This window comes from Lissotriton helveticus, chromosome 8 (genome assembly GCF_964261635.1).
Source record: "Lissotriton helveticus chromosome 8, aLisHel1.1, whole genome shotgun sequence".
Taxonomy (NCBI): Eukaryota; Metazoa; Chordata; class Amphibia; order Caudata; family Salamandridae; genus Lissotriton; species Lissotriton helveticus.
The window spans coordinates 144,243,685-144,265,973 of NC_136069.1; the positions used below are offsets into that span (position 1 = coordinate 144,243,685).

At 36.9% G+C, this 22,289-nt stretch overlaps 1 protein-coding gene across 2 annotated transcripts in view; it reads left to right on the plus strand.

Moving 5' to 3' along the window:
• Positions 1-5,470, plus strand: part of LOC144772436 (T-lymphocyte activation antigen CD86-like) — a 172,937-nt gene extending 167,467 nt beyond the window's left edge. For both annotated transcript variants that reach the window (XM_078656754.1, XM_078656755.1), the window contains one exon: positions 2,397-5,470. In XM_078656754.1, the coding sequence (XP_078512880.1) occupies positions 2,397-2,445 (49 nt within the window). In that variant the 3' untranslated portion in view covers positions 2,446-5,470. The remainder of the gene's footprint in view (positions 1-2,396) is intronic.
• Positions 5,471-22,289: the final 16,819 nt, after the last annotated feature.

Below are 22,289 nucleotides of genomic sequence, written 5' to 3' on the forward strand. Positions count from 1 at the left end.
TCATGGTACTGGTTTCACCTTTGAATGTTATCTGCTCTCCCCTGCACCCTGTTGCTTCAGTGGCCAGGCAGGGGACTGGCTATGCCCCTACCTTGTTACTGCAGATGTTTCACCGGGCGCTGATCCACATTCCGTGTAGCCATGCCTGTGTCTCTCGATCCAGCATTACTGAGCCTGGAGACACTGGTGCTCATAACGGCCCTAGGTGGTATCCTCCCCAGAGTTAGCATTCTGTGTCAGCGACCACAAATTATAATGGGGCCTCGGTGGTATGTTTCTGTTCTTTTACCTTGAGCTTTGCTAGGAAAAGCTTCCTTCCCTGGGAGTAAAACGAGCACTATTTATTTACTTACAGAGAGCGTCTTCTTATCAGAAGTTCTATTATTTATCTTTGAGTTAGGTGACAATAATCTTAAACTTTCTTCCACCACTTCGAACAAAAGGCTGAAATTTGTAATTGTTTCTGTTAACTCACAAGCTCAGGTTTGCTCTGATTTGTCAACATCATGTGCAGAAATGTAGTGGGGTCACTTAAAAGATATTCACCAAATAGCTACATGGGATTCCCTCTTGGCATCTTAAATCAATGCCAGTGGCAATTGAGAGTTCCCTCTAATAATTCTCTTGGATATTTGATTTTGCTTGCATGTGTTGCTTTTATCAATTTCTGATTCCAATGATGCTTGTTGTTTTCTCATATGAATGTGTGTGTGATGTACTTTTTGCTAGTGCTTCTTCTATTGCTAAATGCTTAAAGATTGAAGTCCTGATGATGGTGAGAGATGAGGAGGTAGTGTCCTAATTACTCATTGATGTTCTTCATTGGGTTGAGTATAATTCCCCGACACAATTCTTGCCTCCACCCGATTTCTCACTTGGTTGTAATCTTCCGCTAGTGGAACTGACTTTGCTGTTGGATTACATGCTAACTTTGAGGGACAAGTTAGTACTTATAAGTTTCTTCAAACATTACACATTAAGGGCCAGATGTAGGTGGCCAATTACCGGTCGGTAACGGCCGAATTCGGCCGTTACCGACCGGTAATTGGATTTTGAGATGTAGGGCATGCATTTACAGAATCGGTATTTTACCGATTCTGTATTTACGGATTCGGTAAAATTACTGAATCGGTAAATACAGACTCGGTAAAATACTGATTCTGTAAATGCAGATGTAGCTGGCACATGTCAGAGTGCCACAGGGCTTTAAGAATCGGTATTTTACCACCCAATCCAATTGGGTGGTAAAATACCGAATCCAGGTGTGCATGCACACCTGAGCCATGTGGCACACAGACATGCCCTTAGGGCATGTCTGTGTGCCACATGGCGCACATGCCTATTTTTGCGGTGTCAGAGGGTGTCAAAGTGACACCCCCTGCACCCTTGCTAAAATCGGTATTTACCGATTCTGTAATTACAGAATCGGTATTGCCCATTGATTCCTATGGGCTGCAAGGCCCATAGGAATCAATGGGGAATACCGAATCGGTATTTACAGAATCGGTAAATACCGAATCTTAACGATTCGGTATTTACCGAATCTGAAATACCTACATCTCCCCCCCTCTATTTTACCACCTCTTAAATACCGATTCGGTATGAATCGGTATTTAAGAGGTGGTAAATTAAAATTACCTACATCTGGCCCTAAATGCTTTGCTTTTTCTTCAAATCTACTTGGTAGAATAGGTCAATGCATGTCTCCAAGCTCAGGGCTCCCTTCACTAGTAACAAACTGTGACGAGGACGAGTAGGGTTGAGATTTTCAATCAGTACCCTGCTTTATGTCGAAACACCCCTTGAATGTCCTCCTTAGTATATGGTTTCGTCTTGCTTTCGTCCAACCATTTTATTGTCTACTCGGCCAAAGAAAGATGACAGTCAAGAATAATATAGAGATAAAATGATCCCAATCCTCTTTGATTTCCAAACCTCCTATAAATGTTGGTGTGCACCTCGAATTTCGATATCAGAATGTTGATGAGACACAATATTGAGGACATATTATCAGGAAATAAATTGACAGGTAAATAAGTCTAGATTTGCTTCATCTAACTCCACAAATAAGGACCCACGCAGTACATATATTTTCAAGGTATGCAGATGTGGAGTTAGAAACAGTGAATATATACTTCCCAATATGCACTTACCTTTCTGTATTTGCTCCCTTGTTCTTCTGTTCTCCATAGTATTCTATCACAATATTCAAGGGGTCGATATTCGGTAGTACAATCATTATTTTTATCAGCAGGGTCATATTTTCTGCATTAAGATCATCAAGAATAAATCAGTATAATGCATGGTTAACCTACTTCCTTGGCTCTCACTTCAACAGTAATACGAGTAGGGTATTCTATGCATATTTCTAATACTTGTGCGCTGTCTTTCCGTAGGGATGAAGTCGGACGGCTCATGGGTAATGATGCAGATATAGCCCTATGAGCCCAGCCTCCCAAATTGAGTGCTGGAGCTGAGGTTTCATCCCTGAAGAAACAAAAAATCCTAGGAGGGACAATGAACCTTTTCACAGATTCCGGGTTGAAATGATGGAATAGCACCGCTTTCACAATTCCTGTCCCATCCTGGGAATCAAATATTCGTCTGTAAAAGAAGCCAGTGCAACAGCATCATCCTCTGGTGGAAAGAGTGTGAGTCAATGTTCTGGAATTAAGTGGGAATGCTGAAAGGGAATTTTCTGCAAAAGCGGATTCCTTCTGTGCTAAGCATTGCCAAAGAAGGACCATTTGGAATTGTCATCAGCAGCTACTCGAATTCTTCAACACCAAATAGAAGCAATGACCGCTCCACAGCAAGTGTGGATTCAAACAAGCTAATTGACACACAGAGGATACACTAGGGAAAAACCTGTTTGTTTTATGACATAGCAGGAGAAAAGGGAACAGCAGTGAAGATGTGTTTTATGTCTCACAACGGGCATTTGTGGGGAGGACATAGAAATAAGAGACCTCTATAGATATGGAATATTAATCTCCTTCAAATAACAGCGTTTGTAGTATTGGAAGATTATTTCAACAGCTCTTGGAACTTGAGAATAGAGGCGATATTTATCGCTTCTGATCTACCTTCATCAATCATGAATGTGCTCTATACTGTGGGCGGAGTTCACAAAATAGGGCTGGACAAATGCAGAAGAACAAAGTTCTCTTCAAAATGGGTGTCCATATTTTCTGGCCATATGATCCTGATTCACGCACTGGTCCTATCGGTGAGCAGAGGGTGCATTCTCCTTGAAGCCCACTTTATTTATAGCCATTGGCTTACAGGAGCGGCCTCTTTAAGGGCAGGTTTCAGCAGAACCATGCCATCCATGATACCGGCATTGACATGTACATGCATTAAAGGTGTGTCATATATCAAAGCAATATACCAGTACATTCCAAACTTTGGTTTAGTTTTGGAAGTAGAGTGATAAACTCGACTGCCCATGACTTAGCTAAGTGTATTGCAGGGCACTAAATTGCTGGTAGGGGATATACCTGTTCACCATCACCATTGCTCACTCCCTAATGCAGCCATTTTCTAAACCAGGGCTGTTGTGTACCAATCTAGGAATTACATGGGAGCCAGGTGTAGATCTTGTAGCTGCTTTCTGTGAATAAGATGTGTTTGCCTCAGTTCAGTAGCATCCACAAGTAAGGGCTAGCGCATATTTACCTCAGTTTTCAGATTCGATGGATGCCACGAAACGTGGGTGCAGATTTCAGAGTTGTTCTGTGAAACACGCCTACAGAAACACTGTGAATAAGTCACAATGTGCTGTTATAAGAGTGAGCAACAGACCAGTATACATCTTAATGGTCTCGAAGTTTTTATCGGTGTTGTTAGTGTTTGGTGCCTATTTCATTCTAGTGTTTCTAAATTTGTAAATGTTAGGTACTGATGAATTGTTCATGAATTCTGGAGCTCTAGGTACACTGCATATAAGCTGAACACAGATTTAACACTTTCCGTGCTCATGACGAGCTGAGCTCGTCATACCCACTGCAACGTTCGCACGCGGGGATAATTTCCCTGCTGTGCTGAACGTTCAAAAACGGGTGTGGTGCACGGCGCCACTGTGCAGCGTGATGAGCCGAGCTCGTCACAAGCACGGCGGTGCCGTACCCGGCCCCCCTCCCCCCGCACAGCAGGGTAATTAGGCCCGCAGCGAAGGGGTTAAGCTAATTTCTGGCACCTTTTACGTGAGTAAGAGCTGGATATGTTTGAGAATATGATGGGATCAGTTGTAGAGGTGGGGGTTGTGTGGGTAGTTGTATCCCTGTACTCAAGTGGTTGTGAACCCAACTAGTTAAGAGTAGCGAATGATCAGTAGCATAATAGCTGTATTTGTGTAGTGTACATTCACCCTGTAGTGATACTGGCAGCTAAAAAAACTGAACAAATTATAAGGCAGAGGGCAGTACCTACAGTAGTCCACTGAGCCACAAGTACCTGGCAGGTGAAAGGAATTTGGGTCTAGATGACTCTTCAGATTGAATCAAGGCATCAACTCTGTGTGTCCCTTCCCTGGTCTGTGTGACAAAAGTACTGAACGTTAACCAGACGGGTCAAAAGAGCAAAAGCTACCCGAGGCATCTACCAAAGCAAGAGGCATCTCCCAATCAACTACTGCTCTAAAAGACTTTTAGGGCGCACCAGCCCAAACTCTAGTCCACCACCACAACATCAGCACAGAGGATCTCAGATTGAAGTCACCCTAGATTTCTGATTCCACATTGGTCCCTGTTCTAACAAATCATGCCTCGATCAATGGCATTAAGTCTATCAAAAGACGGACTAAGATGGTGACCATTCCACAACATCTCTGAGGAAACCAGTGGAGACAATGTGATCAGGCTCCTGGATGCAGTGTGCATAGTGTACAGGAAGTTCTTAATTTGAGGTTCGAATGAGCAAAGAGGGCATGTAATCTGCGGGGTACAGAAAATGCTCTGTTCATAATTTAACTCACAGTCATTGTTCATTTAACAACATCAAAACATCTACCAAAATCATAAAAATACAAAAATACAAACACCCTACAGTTCAATCAATCAATCAGTAGATTTGTGGAACGCTGCTTGTCACCTTGGAGGGTATCCAGCTCATAAATAAAAATGTATAAGCATTTAAAAAGTTACACCTCAACAGGGTATTCAAACATTTCAAAATCTACACCTCAACAGGGCATTCAAACATTTCAAAATTTCAGAAAATATTTCTAAGATTGTACAGGAGCTTTTTTAGATGATCGTTGACAAAGGCATCTAGAAAGGAACAAACCATCTCACGTATGTTCAGCAGTCGATAAGGCAATGTTCAAAATACATAGTATGTCCTGCAAAACAGTGCTAGAATTCCAGTAAGGGTACTATGTGCCATTTTGTTGTTCTGTAAACTGTACTGTGACTTATCTTTGCTTTCACCTTCGTCTTGGAAGTAATGTAATAAAAGTTATTTTATTTCATGGTCGGAGATTATTAGAAGACAATCCATTCTACATTCACTTCTCTCGGGAAAGAGTTATTGATTCCAGGGAAGATGAAAAATGTACATCTTGGTTTGTGAGAACTGTAAATGCTGCATTTCTAGAAATTATATGTTTCTCTGTAGCATGCTGTTTAGCCCAAACAATGAACTAAACAAATGAATGAATTCCTTTTCAGAGAACGGGAACTGTTAAAAAACCAAAGCAGACCTAATTTATTTCATCCTGAAACTGCTAGAGCGCCTCCATTTATAGGATTTTATTTGAAAAGCAGTTTTTCAAGTTCACGAGTATCAACAATACAACTGTATTTAATTTCAAATTGGATACATTTAATAAGAAATGGAGTGAGGGAATGAGTGAGTAAGGTGGAAGCGTGGCAGTGAGGGGGGTTATTGAAATGTGGTGCCGAGAAAACTGCCTGTTATTGCCCCTCATACACCGAAAATGTTAGGATACTTGTTCGTAGTGGAAACTGTTACAAATGGCACATACAAAAATATCTACTAATGCAGCACTCACACTGTGGCAGGGCAAAACATATCTCCTGATCCATTTAATTTACACAAATGTTATAGTGATGTTATAGTGAAGAAGACTGGTTCATGAAGACATCAGCTGTTAAATATCCAAAGCGATGCGTGCAAAACTGGAACAAGTCTTAAAACGTACATGTTTGGAGTGTCTCAGTCTTTTCCACATTCATCAGAAGCTGTGTGACCTCTCATTTAAGTTGCACATCTTCGGAGTGCATGAACAGCTGGGGCCCTATTGCAGTCAGGGCACACTTTTTCTATATGGGCCACAGCACACAACTTTAATCAAGTGCGCCGGGTGCAAACAGGGAAAGTGCACCCTATTATGTTGAATGCACTGCACTCAGGGCAGCCTCGAACCTGCAGTGCCACCAGGGTGGCACATTCAAGAGAAACATGGATCAGCTGTTTAAAAGCTGCTCCGTGTTTCTCTGTGCAGGGGGGCAACCTGCCTGCACTTTTAATAGGTATTAGAGATCCCCTTAAGCGCAGGGTGCTGTGAGTGATTGCACCCGCCTGCAAGGGAATGTCAGGGGGTCCCATCCAGAGGGCTGCTTTGAGGAGGCGCACTAAAGTGCACCACCTTTTTGTAGAGCACTTTCAGTGCGCCTCGGAAAGGCATGTTTGCCTCTGCACCTAAGTTGGTAAACGGCAAAGAGATTCCCTCATTTGCATGAGGCCATGTCCACATGCAAAAGAGGGAACCCCCTCTAAGGATAGAGCTGGCGATACATGTGCACCAGCACTATCTGTATTGCAGAAGGGGCCGCACAAGCATTTGCAGCCCCTTCTGTAAAACCAAAGTGCCTGAAGGGTGCTCAAAGAGGACACAAACGCCTGTTGAGCCCCTGGGGCACATCGATAATAAGGCCTCAGAAAGCACAGAAATAAGGAGCAGTGGTTGCCTCTCTTTGATTCCAAGCTTAACTGAGTGCAGCTTATGCATTAACTATGAAAACCTCTGTGATAATAGCATGAACTTTATACACTGCAATTGCCAAACAAGCACTGGCAAAACCAATAACTCAGCTTTGTTGTTGCTTTTTACTAATGGCATGGAAATTATTGCATCCAGGCACATGTGCAAATATGGCAATTATCCTAAAATGGATTTTCTGTTTAAGAAAACGTATTTCAAGATGGCCACTGATGCACAGATGAGCATCATGGCCTGTGTGTGTGCATGCTTGGATGCATGGTGGCCACTTTTTGTACCATTCTAATGTGGCAGAAGGGTATTTTAGAATAGTAAAGTAAAATGTTTACAATGAGGTAAAAGGGCTCTTGACGAACCTTCTCCACTGTGGGCAGTTTCAAGATGATAAAACTCTTTGGCCCCTAAAATGAGACTCTGAGGGCTGGGGAGAGTGTGTGGTGAGTGTACTATGATAATCCTAGTGTCTTCTCACATCTAACACTAAACCCCAGATTGGGACAACCACTGTGCCCACAACAAACACAGTGACAGAATCGGGTAGGACAAAACCAGAGTCCTTCATCAACCTGACAGTGGATCCACAAGAATTCTCTTGGCATCCTATTCTCTCTACTTTCAAGCATGCCTAAGTGTTGTATGTGAATCTAGCACAACTGTCAGGCAGAATCTGGCACTCAAGCAGGATTTGACACCACAGTGTTAAAAAGGATGCTAACAGCCTGCACCCTGCGTTTTCAGAGAAGTCATGTTTACCTATTCAGGTCAGACTATTGTTTGCATTTCACACCTATTGACATCTGTTCAAGGCTACTTACTGGCTGGGAGAAGCTAGAGAGCCAATACGAACTAGCTTTCAGGACTTCAGGCAGGAAAATAAGTTACTTTTAAAAAGTAACCTTTCCTTAATATTTATTTAAAATCCAATTTTACCCATGAATTAGATTTTCAATTGCTATTAAAAAAGAGTTGTTTAATTATTTATGTAACTGGTCCCTTTCCCAAGATACCACATTTGTATTTTAATCCATACTCTGGCTTTCTACATAGGACAGCTAGACCTGCCACAGAGAAAATAGCGTTTTAGTGCTAATCACTGTAAGGGCATGTTAACATTACATTTCTACATGCCCTACCTTTAAATACGATGCACCCTGCTTTGTGCGCTGTGATTTGTCAACATTTCAAAGGGAAGTTTTATCTGTTATAAAGATTTACTTGGACAGGTAAAATTGCAGTTTTTAGACTGTTACAGTCAAGCTACAGTGGTAGGCCTGAAGCCATGTTTACACTGTTACTGTAGTTGATGCACAATGAGTGCTGCAGTTCACTACTCACATTTAACTTCCAAGGCCTGGGTACATTCTGTACCATATCTGGGTGATCTTAAAGGCAAGTTAAGTATACCAATTGCCAGTATACCAATTCAATCATTTTTAAAGGGAGAGCACAGACACTTTACTACTGGTTAACATGGGTAAATCAAGTGCACAGAGTTCTAAATCCAGCAAAAATATAGGGTTTGACAAAAGGCAGGAAGATCCAGGGCAATAATGCATGAAAGGAGGATTTAGTAAAATTAACAAATCACTGATACCGAGCTGCCTATCATACATCAACAGCCCTGTTCAGTTAACTCCATGTAAGTTATTAGGACTGTTAGTTGATTTGCTTAACTTCAGAATCGTATGTAGTTCTCATGCAGAACCATCAGTCACGTTTCATAAGGAAAATGTATAATATTGATACTTAATTATTCAACAATCCTGAACCAAGAAAATATGACACAACTGTGGCTGCAAAGACTCCCTACTTACTGCTAGAGGTATATTTGACAAACTGTTCCTCCCAATAGCTTAAATCTCTGTCACTGAGGAAACAAGAAGAGTGCATTCCTTAAACAGGTTCAAAGGGATATTAGCATCTAAATTTGCTGGGGACAGCTCTGTGCCTGATGGTGCTTCAGGATACTAGATTTATTGAAGCATTGAGAAGGTCCTGTACTAGAGATAGCCCTAGTTGTGGGCTGCACCATATAACTATTTTCTTCACTGATTTTACGGAAACAGGTTGTGAAACACCAATGAGAAGAAACCATTAGTACAACTAGCTTAAAGATTTGGAAGCTAAACTGCTGGATTGCCAACTACTCATCCAAAGGACAGCAACCACACTCCAGAGAAGGAATCCCTAGCTTACCAGTAACTAACTTCCCCTCAGATCTGCCAGCCTCTTTAGATATTTCTGGGTTCAACTCCTCCGGTGGATATTATTGGTTGATTGTTGCACTAAGTCAGGGTCCCTATACCTGGGATTTATGGACCTGACATCCACGGTAACTGGACATAATATCGACTACATAATATCGAATGGACAAAATATCGACGGAAAAATATCGACATTAACAAAATATCGACTATAGGAATATCGTTGAAAAAAATATCGACTGCAAAAATGACCCAAAAATATCGAATACAAAAATATCGACTTAAAAATATCGACTAGACAAAATATCGAAATATAGTGAAAGTAAAAAATATCGAGAAAATGTTAGAAAATATTGATTTTATAAAATAATATATATATAATATATAAATAAATAGTACCAAATGTTTAGGAGCGGGTTGTGGGTTTATAGGGGAATAGGGTGGGAAGTAATTTAATAATAATTAATTAGTTAATATATGTGTGGTAATTGTTTTAATTAGATTGTAATTGGTAATTAATTATTATTAATTAGTTAATTGTTTAATTGATTAATTAGCATATAATTTAATTGATTAATTGATTATTAATAATTAATATTTTAAAAAAAAAAATTGTATATGATTTTCATTGATACATTGGTTATTAATTAATAATAATTAGTGATTTATTGTATTAATGTTTAGGAGCGGGTTGTGGGTTTATAGGGGAATAGGGTGGGAAGTAATTTAATAATAATTAATTAGTTAATATATGTGTGGTAATTGTTTTAATTAGATTGTAATTGGTAATTAATTAATATTAATTAGTTAATTGTTTAATTGATTAATTAGCATATAATTTAATTGATTAATTGATTAATTGATTATTATTAATTAATATTTTTAAAAATAGTTTGTATATGATTTTCATTGATACATTGGTTATTAATTAATAATAATTAGTGATTTATTGTATTAAGAATTAGTATATTATTTACATTTATTAATTGCTAACACATTAATTATAATTAGTTAATGATGTCATTAATATATTGCATATCATTTAAATAAATTAATTGGTAATTAATTTATAATAATGACTTAATTACATTAATTGTATACATTTAAATGTAATGTGTTAATTAATGTTGATGTTAATTAATTAATTGGAATTAAACAATATTAATTAATCTAAATTATTATTATAGGTAATGTGATAATATATTTTATAATAGTTTTTTGAAAAATATTTTTTTTTTTTATATATTTATGTTTAATGTTGTGTTCATTATTATTTATAGTGTTCTGGCTTAGTTTCATATTTTTTGTTATAGGTTAATTGTTTAGGGTTCAGGGTAATTTTGGTAGTCGTGAGTGAAGGTGTATTTAGTGGGATTTGGGAAATTTTTAAGTTTGTGGGTAAATGGGTATTTTTGAGGTTGAGGGTCAGTTTTCTGTTCTTGTGTAAAGGGCTATTTGTAGAGTTCAGGGTCAGTTTTCAGTTTGTGGGAAAAGGAGTATTTGTAGGGTTCAGGGTCAGTTTTCAGTTTGTGGGTGAAGGGCTATTTGTAGGGTTCAGGGTCAGTTTTCAGTTTGTGGGTAAAGGGGTATTTGTAGTGTTCAGGGTTAGTTTTCAGTTTGTGGGTAAAGGGGTATTTGTAGGGTTCTGGGTCAGTTTTCAGTTTGTTGGGAAAGGAGTATTTGTAGGGTTCAGGGTCAGTTTTCAGTTTGTGGGTGTAGGGGTATTTGTAGGGTTCAGGGTCAGTTTTCAGTTTGTTGGGAAAGGAGTATGTGTAGGGTTCAGGGTCAGTTTTCAGTTTGTGGTTGTAGGGGTATTTGTAGGGTTCAGGGTCAGTTTTCAGTTTGTGGGTAAAGGGGTATTTGTAGAGTTCAGGGTCAGTTTTCAGTTTGTGGTTGTAGGGGTATTTGTAGGGTTCTGGGTCAGTTTTCAGTTTGTGGGTAAAGGGGTATTTGTAGAGTTCAGGGTCAGTTTTCAGTTTGTTGGGAAAGGAGTATTTGTAGGGTTCAGGGTCAGTTTTCAGTTTGTTGGGAAAGGAGTATTTGTAGGGTTCAGGGTCAGTTTTTAGTTTGTGGGTAAAGGGGTATTTGTAGGGTTCAGGGTCAGTTTTCAGTTTGTGGGTAAAGGGGTATTTGTAGAGTTCAGGGTCAGTTTTCAGTTTGTTGGGAAAGGAGTATTTGTAGGGTTCAGGGTCAGTTTTCAGTTTGTTGGGAAAGGAGTATTTGTAGGGTTCAGGGTCAGTATTTAGTTTGTGGGTAAAGGGGTATTTGTAGGGTTCAGGGTCAGTTTTCAGTTTGTGGGTAAAGGAGTATTTGTAGGGTTCTGGGTCAGTTTTTAGTTTGTGGGTAAAGGGGTATTTGTAGGGTTCAGGGTCAGTTTTCAGTTTGTGGGTAAAGGGGTATTTGTAGGGTTCAGGGTCAGTTTTCAGTTTGTGGGTAAAGGGGTATTTGTAGGGTTCAGGGTCAGTTTTCAGTTTGTTGATAAAGGGGTATTTGTAGTGTTCTGGGTCAGTTTTGGCCTTTAGGGTCAAGGGGTCTTTTTAGTGTTTTGGGACAGTTTTGGGTATTTTAGAGTGCTGATGTATAGTTTAACTTAACAGTGATACATTAAATTTATCACACGAAAATAGATATTATTATAACTTTACATTAGTACACTTTATTTAGATAAAAACTATTTATGTATTAGCATGTTTCCAGACAGTAGCTAGAGTGGAGTTGGAATTCTAATTATTAATTGGTTGGTGTCCAGCACCATCAGTAATATTACCAACACTGGAGTTGGATTAATAAAAATACATTGGTTAGTCTCCACCACATTTTATGGTATTACCTTGAGTGTAGTAGGAATAGTAAAATAATTTTTGCTAGTGTCCTGCAGCTTCTATGATTTTAGATTGACTGGAGTAGTAACAATACATATAAAATTGGTCAGTGTGCAGCACATTTGTATACATTTGTTCATTACTGTATTTTAATAATAAAAAATTATGCAACATAGATGTTTTCAAATTAGTTTATTAAACAATTTTTAATTTTTTTATTGTGTACTACAATAAAATCAATAACAAATATAACATCACATTTTTTTTTACTTTTATTATTCACACAATAACATCTTTACATTTATATACATGTGGTCAATGTAAACAATAATTTGGATTACTAGATTCTTTCAGTAAATTTTACATATTCCCATCAGTCATTTACAATTTAAAGTATTTATATAGAAATACATTAAACAATGATTTGTTATATATTTCTTACATTAATATTTAATAATGTTAATATTAAATATTAATATAATAAAATATATAATACATATTTCTTTGTAACAAGTAACATGACTATTATTACATTTCTTAGGATAAATTGAAATACCAAAATAAATTTTCTTGGTGTATATTTCACACAATGTTGTTTTTACATAAAACATATAAATCGCTTTGGTTGTAAAGTTTATAATTGTATAGGGAAACAATATGTTTAATTATAATATCTGGTATTTATCAAATATTAGTAAAGCAATTATATAATTTTGTTATAATTAGAAATAATTATATAATCTTTTTTTAATAATTAATAAAAATAATAATTATTTTAATAATTATTATTATTATTAATTAATAAACATAAACATTCATTGATTATTAACAAAAATATATATATTCACAGATAAAATAGAGACTTTTTCAGGGCATTCTTTATATACTAAATGGTTCTACTTGTTATATTAATAACAATAAATAAGTTATATTATTTATCATTATTAATTATTCCCATAAACATTTATAATGTTTTATAAAAATTATACACAAAATTATTCTTATAAATATACAGAATAACTAAATATTTACATCTTTTATTCAAAGTTTTACATAATTATTTTATATTATTAATATATAATACATATTATATATTAATTAATATTAAATATATTATTTTTTGTTAATAAAGGAAAATTGTCATGAGTATAGTGTATTAATTTGTTACATTATACATGTGTATGTATTATATATTTTTTATTTCACATTGTTTATTCTATTATCCTTTTACACAAATGGGTTAAGGGGACTACTTTTTTACCGCGTAAGGTTATTGCGCTCCATTTAGGACTGGAGAAGCTCGCGGTTGGGAGTTGCTTCGCTTGGAGAGAGGTAAGGTTATTTTGTAATACTAATTATAAGTAAGTGGTCATGTTTGAGGGTGTAATCAAACTCTGTAGTGTTTTTTGGTGTATGTATTATTAGTTTAAGTAGCGTTTGGGTGAAAAGTCTGCGTTATAGATGTGTCGTGCTTTTTTTCCTTCAAGTCTAATTTTAATTGTTCGGAAATGTCTTCTTACATGGTTAATGTTAATTGTTAGTATATTTACAAATGTGAAGGGGGTATTTGTGGGTGGCTTTCGTTATGTATGTTATTTTACAGGTTTCGGTTCCTCGCATGAAAACTACATGGAAGGAAGCGTGTTTTTTAACGGAGAAACAAATGTTTAAGTTATTATGCTTATATTTTGACTTTTATCTCCTATTTTTCGTGTTTGCCTGGAGCGGTTTTTTCACTTTTTAAACCTTTTTCGGGTTTTTTGGAGGGTTTCGAATCGGATTGATACTTTGATATGCGTGACCGTTTTTTTAAAATTGTGTGTATATAACTTTAAATCCTAACGTGTACACACTACTGTTTTCGGGATTTCCTGGAGCGTTTTTTTACGTTTTACAATTTATTTTCGGGTTTTTGAGGGTTTCCCATATTGGAATAGTAAGATATTGGATTGGATTGTATGGATTGATTTTTCCTTGATTGCGTCTCTTAATTCCAAAAAATTTTTGTATTTATTTTACAAATTTGATTGGGTGGGAAATGTCGATTTCTAATGTTATGTGTATGTTATAAAAAATTATAAACATTGCATATTTGTTACGAATTTTTTTACATATTTTTTAAAAGTTTGTCAAACAAATATGTTTTATTTATAATTCATTATATATGTTTATGACATGTGATTTTTATTAGTATTGTAAGAAGACATTCGTATATTTACTTGACATTTTTATAGAAGACTTTTTGCTATTATTGCCAGGTATTCTAAACCTCTAGTTGTAGGGTATAATGTGACTTGACTTTGAAGTAGTCGGAACATTTGTTGGGTTTGTTTAGTGAGTTTGGGCCCTATTTGTGACACTGATTGTTCCATTCTTAGTTCCTGATAGCTTTGTTCTTTTTTCAAAGCTTCAAGAAGGTTGTGGAATGTGGGTTTGCCTCTGTTTGTAGTTGCTTGGAAAGCATTATGCCACCCTTCAACACTGTTGTTGGTTTTCGCCTCTTGGTTTAAAGTACTGAGATAGACATTCCACCAAGGGATTTGGAATTTGGGCTGGCGTCGATGTCCTGATCTGTGCAACCTTCCCACCCAAGTGTCTTCAAAATAGTCTAGCAATGGTGTTAGCTTATCCTCATTCCTCTTATAATATGCGCTGTCAATTAATAAATTGTAATGTTCAGCAACATCTGTAACAGGGACGTAGGCCAGGGCTATTAACTTTTTAACTTGATAGGCAAAGGTGCTATCTGTAGAGTATAGTACACTTAAAGTAGATTTTTGGAGATGCCTCCATATACTCTGATTAAAATGATAATAGCAACCCTGGATTGCTGTGTGGGGAAATGTTCTCAAAATGCTATTTATCATAGCTAATTCGAAATCAATAATTATTTTTTCGGGAAAATAATTATTGATTTCCGTTTTGAGAACATTTAAAATTTCGGTGTAGGTTGTTTGCTGTTTGTTGGGTAGCAAACAGTAAATGAAAGGTATGTTAGAATGATGGTATAAACCGTGGATGGAATACAGTTGGTAAAAAGGTTTTGGGCAGGGTTTAAATGTTCCATCCATCATCCATTGGGGACACTGTTGGATTTTTCGTAAATTACTTGCAGTTGCAAACATAATTATTCTGTTTGTACTGCTTTCATTATCAAAAAGAATAAATTTATCTTTATTGTGTGTGATGGCCATTTCGGGTGAAATAATAATTTCTTCAAAACAAGTTGGGTTGGGTTGGGTTGTGCTAGTGAGTCGTTTGGTGCGTGCAATTGTGCGTTTCAGGGAATCAATAGAGGGTAGTTGCCCTGAAGCATGGTTAGGGATTTTTACCAGTTCTTCTTTAAGTATTTGGGTGGTGGGTTTGTCACTTTGTGTGCTAGCACTTTTAATACTTTCTAAGGCATCTCTAATTTCAATTTCGGTGACATTTGGGGGATGATTATGTTCTCTAGTAAATAGCACATTAGTTTCCTTGGTAGTGGCCCTCCCATAACATTTGTTGGAGTAATATTGTGTACACTTCCAAAAAACCTTTCTACCACTTTGTCTCTCCTGATTATACACATAACCCATGTAGCATAATAGCAATTTATTTTTCTGAGACATGACAAATTCTGCACCTTCAGTCATTTTGATTTACTTGTTCTAGGAAAGAGTAGAAAGAAACAAAATCAGTACACATTTTTTTACTTATGTGGTGCTAACATCATTAGTGATGCATTTATACTTACAGTTAATCAAAGTAGTAGTCACAGAAGCAGAAATGTCTTTTGAATGATGTTCTTGTATGTATGTCTTTATTTGCTGTTGGTATGAAAATATAGAAAAACAACGTTAATGTTTATATATAACAAATGTATTTCCTACTCAAAAGCAGTTGTCATTTTTGTCTACTAGTGCATTTGATGTAAACATTACATATACTTACTTGTTTAAATAGTAGAATAGTAGTAATTGCTGGAGTTCATCAATTTAGTACAGGTATGATCTGTAGAGTAGATAGAAGAAATAAAAGCAAAATATTATAATTTTAATACTGAACCGTTTGGAAATGTAACAGATTTAAACGTATACTAACTTCTAAATATGTCGTTTTCTTTGTTGTAGGTAGAATAGCTGTATGATGTATTCAGAATATCTGTAGAGGAAATATAAAATAGATAAGATGTTGTTAAGAACATAGACTGTGTTATTTTAGGCAGTTTTAGAGAAATGATAAATATACTTACATTTTTTACAAGGCGATTCTTCTATATTGGTATATTTTGTGTAGGATGTTTTCATATGATATGTAGAATAGATGTATGATGTTTTCTGAATATCTGTAGAGGCAATTTAAAATAAATAACATGGTGTTAAGAATATAGTTAGCGTTTTTTGTGCCAACATTTTAGCAAATAACAATTATACTTACTTTTTTCTGAAGGGTATTTTTGTGTTTTGCTATAGTTGATCTTGGATTTTTCAAATGATCTATAGGGAAGATGTAAAAAGCAAGATATGTTGTTTAAAAATGTGCATTAATGAAATTGGCCGTTTTATCACAAACACATCTATACTTACATGTGTAATTAGGTTAGTTTTATCGTTTTTGCTGTAGAAATAGCACCATTTCTGTATATCTGTAAATATAATGTCAATGAAAAATAAATACTCTTGTAAATTAGTGTTTAAACAAAGCAGTTGGTGTGTAACAGAGAATTATTATATACTTACTATCTGATTTTGCACATGAAGAAATATGACCATGTAATAGGAATTGTGTTGGAGTAGTTTCTATCAGAAAAGTAGGAAGACATGAAAATAAAATAAGTCTAAGAGTTAGGAGATGTAAGGAAAATAGTGCACTTCTAATGTAGTTTTCTACTAAAATGCTGTGTTACTTACTTGATTAATTAGCTAGTAAGCTGGATCTTTAAAGATGTTTATTCTGCAACAAAATCTTCAAAGTGTTGGCATCTACTTTCCAGATAGGTAGCAGCAACAAATGGTAGAATGCATGTAGCCCTTTTATAGTATATGTGTTATGTGTGCTTTGATTTGATTGGTTGTAGGATGTAAGGAAGCATAGTATAGGCTAGTTTGAATTTTTTTAAGTTAATTGGAGTGTTTGTTGATGTGAGAATGGTGGTATGTGGTTGTTCCCGCATTAAAGCAGGTTCGTGTTTAAATGAAATATATTTATATGTGAAAATAAGTAATGAAAATGTTAGTTAAATGCAAAGAATAATAGAAAATGATAAAATGCATGTAATAGAATGTATAGTAAATGTGGATTAATAGTAATTTTATGTAAGAAACAGGTATTATATGTGAAAAGTTTTTTTTACAGAGAAATGACTTTTATTGATGATAAAGATGGTATTTTAGAAAGAAAAGTGTGCAAACATGAACTCGATATTATTTTTTTTACGATATTGTGGTAGTCTATATTTTTGTAGTCGATATTTTTGTAGTGTTAGGGCTAATTTCATGTCCAACGATATAATTGTAGTCGATATTTTTTTAAGCGATATTTATGTTTTCGATATAGTTAGTACTCGATATTTTTTAGTCGATATTTTTGTAGTTTGTGTAATAAGTATAGTAAGTCGATATTTTTGTTCTCGATAATTTGTCAACGATATTTTGGTAAGTCGATAATGTGTCCGTCGATAATATTTCAGTGATCCGACATCCACCTTTGACTAGGTGCAGAGGGGAAAACTGTGGGAAAAAATGCTCCTTATGGGCATTAATCCTTGAATCGTCCACTTTTCAGCTGCAAGCAGCAGGGTGTCACAGGAAGAGTATGCTACGGAGCAACTGGCAGGCTTACCGGACCCATAAAGATGGACTGTGGGGTCCGACAAGGATGTGTACTCACCCCCTTCCTATTTTGTTTATATATAAATGATCTCGAAAGCTACATCAGAATTGGAAATATTATTATTATTATTATTATTATACTGACATTTATTGAGCCCCCAACGGGGGTGTCCCGGCGCTATGGACCACGAGCGAGAGAGACCTGAAAGTTAGCAGCTGGAGAATAGGAGTGTCTTCAGTTTACTCCTGAATTGGGGTTCTGAATCAGTTAGGCGGAGATTAACCGGCAGGGCATTCCAGAGTCTGGAGGCCACCACCGCGAAGGCTCTGTCACCCATTCTGGCTAGACGGAATCTAGGGGGGAGCAGGAGCCGGAGGTGATTAGATCTGAGTGCCCTAGACGAATGAACTATCTTTAACCTTCGTCTAAGGTATCCAGGCCCCTTACCATTCAGAGCCCTGAAGATAAGCACCAGGGCTTTAAACTGGATACGTGCGGCAATAGGCAGCCAATGTTGAAGCCCCACAATAGGCCACAGGACGTTACCAGCCCTGTCATATGCGGATGATTGTGTCCTAATGTTGAGAACTGGGGTGGGTTTACAAAGGCTTTTAACCAGTTTTAATGAATTTATGAGTGATCTTGGGTTAAAAACAAATGTTGCCAAGTCACATGTCTTGGTAGCAGGAAAGGTTCCCTTCAGGACGAAAACTTTTTATATAAAGATTGAAATATTATGTCAGGTGCCAACTTTTTCTTATTTGGGTATTCTTTTTAATGAAAAAAAATCCTGGTCTCACCTAGTCAATGCCAGGATTGGGTGCTTTAACAAAAATATGGAGGCCATTTTTAGATTTACAAAATAATTAAGCTCTCGCCACACAAAAGTAATTGTTGATATTTATAAAGTACGAACCTGCGGCGTTACACTATACGGCGCTGGAGATGGGGTTGCTCAAAGACTTCGGGCCTCCAAAGAGCAGAGAACTTAACATTAAAACGTGTGTTGACATTACCCAAAAGCACCCCTGCCACTACGTGTCATAATGAACTAGGTATCACTCCACTAACTTTTCGTATACAATTAGCACCATTGATGCTTTGGCGCAGCATTTTGGTAAAAGAAGAGCCAGCCCTAATCGCGACATCATTTTAGATTGCTTGAAATTGGATCATGCTAAAAAAATCCCATGGCTCTCTAATCTGCAAGATCAATTGGAGAAGCTGGGATTGCAGGACTGTTTTAAACGTCCGTGAAACATATCAGCAATTCCTAAGGCTAAGCTTAAAAGTGATTTTCTTTTAGTTTTTTAAGAATGAAAGAGATAGCCTAGAGTTGGTAAAAAAAAAAGGTTGTAGAGCATTCATTGTTAATTATCTCCCCACAAATTGAATCCTACCTTTCTTTCTATTTTAACCAAGCAAAGATGTTTTTTTCTGATCAGGTTCCGGATGGGTATTGCTCATTTATTGGTTTCATACCCACGTGATGCATATTGTGATGCCAAATTAGACCTGTGCCCATGTAAGACAACTTACGCACAAAGCAGTTTAATTTGTTTTGTAAATTGTGTTCTAATCCTAGGCGCATCTTTTGAAAACCATTATTAAGATTTTTTAATATTAGAAAGTGTCAACCTGCATTATGTCATTTACTTCTTTTAAACAATGAATTCACTTGTCTTATGGTCTATAAGTATATCCCCGCTGCAGTTCGACTTTGTAATGTTGTTGAAAAATGAATTCCTGGGTAACATTTGAGTCAGTTAAAATCTTATTATGTGTATTACTGTCAAAATATTGTTTTATCTGTTCATTTATGGCTGTTATTTAGCCAAATAAAGATGTTTGACTAACTGTTGCACTCCAGTGTAAACTCTTGAGAAAATATTTTTTTATAATTTCTGATTTTTAGTTACCGTACTTACTGTTGGATGTTCGCTTATTTATTCTTAAAGTTTAAATCTTTATTCATTTTTCCTCATTTGTTTAGCTTTTCTTATTACATTTGTCTCTTTTTATCTTATTTCAAAGTGAACGTTTATGATCTTTATTTTAGCTATAACCATTGTGGTTGATACTAGTTTCAATGTAAATACAGTTATGAAAGTCCTCAAAGTATTTTATAGAAATTATGGAGGCCTTCTTAATGTCCATTAAATTGCTAATATATATTATGTCTTGTGTACTTGGAACAATGAACTAAGAAGGAGTGTCTGCCTGCTCTGGTGTGATAGAACAACCAAGCATCCTAGAGAAAAGCAACAAAGCAGGTAAAAGGCTACATAGCGATGAAGCTGGGAAATGAGATATTCAGGACAAACGCCAGCAAGCACCTTGTGTAGCATGCAAAGTGCCTTAAACATGATGTGTTTAGTCACTGAGGTGCAGTTGGGATTTAAGAGATGCGTGCAGAGGTAAATAAAGTAACAGAAAAATAAGCTTCATTTTCCAAAAACTGAAGGCGACAGATAAGATATTTTGGTAAGCAAAGCATGACTGCATTCCTATAATTCAAACAGGATGAGATAGCTGCCAGGATCAGGCAACTTCTCCCTTCAATTCAGAGGCAGGGATGAATTTTCATTAAGCTCTCGAAACAAGCATAACGTGTACCAGTGATTTTGTAGACATGTGGGAAGAAGGTAAGATCATCGTTTATAGTACTACCAACAATTCAGGTCATAGTAGCAGTAGTAACGGGACGGTCAACAGTGACTATCATTTAGAGATGCAGATCTAAGGATGATTCCCTAGAATTAACATCTGCATTTTATCTACATTCTATTTGAAAAGGTTATTGGTCATCAAACATACACATGAAGCAAGGCATTCACAGAGTTTAAGGGGGACGTCAAAGTTACGTCGGCCTCTACGTTCGGACTTGGAAACTTTTCTGGAAGTCTGATTTCCTACAGCAGGATGAACCAGCAAGCTCAAAATGGGCAAGTGGGTATCAATGGCTGCTGCTTGGATCGCAATCCTGGTCTCCACCAGTTCTCCAGGCAGAAAGCTGGCGAAAAGGTTCCAAGTCCCACTTCTTGCAGTTTGTGGGCAGTGGGAGTAAACTGTAACACCAGCTAAGGGTCCAGGATTTGGAGAACCACTTGGGAGGGGATTAAGACACAGTCCTATAGAAACCAGCAGCAGGGTCCAAGGCAGGTCTACTTTGAACTGGTCAGCTGGGAAGTTGCAGGAAAAAGTTCTCTGGAAGACTGTTGTGTCCCTGTAGTTCATACATGAGGTCAGCCAACTAAAACTTGGAGTATATGTTGGGGTCCTTGGTTCAAAGCAAGTAGATCCAGTCTTCCTTCAGGTTCTTCAAACAGCAGGGCAGTGATTCTTCTGATTCTTCACAGGTACTGGAGTATTTTGAATAGGGCACTGGGGATGCCACGTTTGTGCCCGGTGCCAACCTTTGTGTGGGGAATACTCATCACCACTCTGAAACTAATGGGATAACGATTTCCAAGAGTGACCCTACCCACTTTTGTAGCACATACTGTGTGTTTTATTGAAAACTATTCCGCAGGACCCCTCTTTCCCTAAATTCAATATAGCATCTTGTCAGAGCTCCCTGTGTCCACCCAGAGGTTTGGCTAGGATAAATGGGAACCCCTCCTTTGTGGTCAGTTCATACCATATCTGGGACAGCTCTGCTTTACCCAGGGCGTGAAGCCAATTTGACTGGGAAGACAAAAGAGAGGCAGACCTAGGTGTGATGCCCATCTGCCAATAACATGGTAGGCATTATTTGAAGTTTGGGAAGAGTCTCTGCACAGCCCCCACACAATCCTGTTCCAAGAAGAAAACACCCTACACACACCCAATTCCTTTGGATGCTGCCTGGGAGGAATCCACATCTCACTACAGGGGAGCAATCAGCAGTCAGGTGAAGCTAGAATCTGGCAGAAATCCCTTTTGACCGGCTGGAAAATAGTAACTTTCTAAAAGTGTAATTTCCAAAATAGTGATATAACACCCAACCTAACCATTACGTTCCATTTTAAATTACTATAAAAATGAGTCCTTGAAGTATTTTTCCAGCTAGTCACAAACTGAATTTAGCATGTATAAAGTGGAATAGTGTAAACCAGTGTTAACTAAAGGGAGAGCCAGCCTTTCCACAGTGAAAACGACTTTGGAGGTTTTTCAATGCCATAAACACATATGCCCAATTTTTAAACTACCGTGCATCTTGTCCTCTGGGCATTTAGGCCCTATTTTACGGGAGCTGATGAGCATTATTATACTAATAATTATAAGTATTAGGAAAGAAGCTTTTGGCCTGGCCATGGTTGATTTTGCCAGCTCAAAATGTAATTTTAAAACTAAACTTTTATTTTACAGACCCTGAGTTACTGGTTGAGGGGGTGAAACCATACAAAAACATGTCAGGTGAAACACAAGCAAACCCCAAACCTCTGGTAACTTGGCATACATGTAGTCAGGCTTATCTTAGAGGCAAATGTAAAATTATTTTTGCAG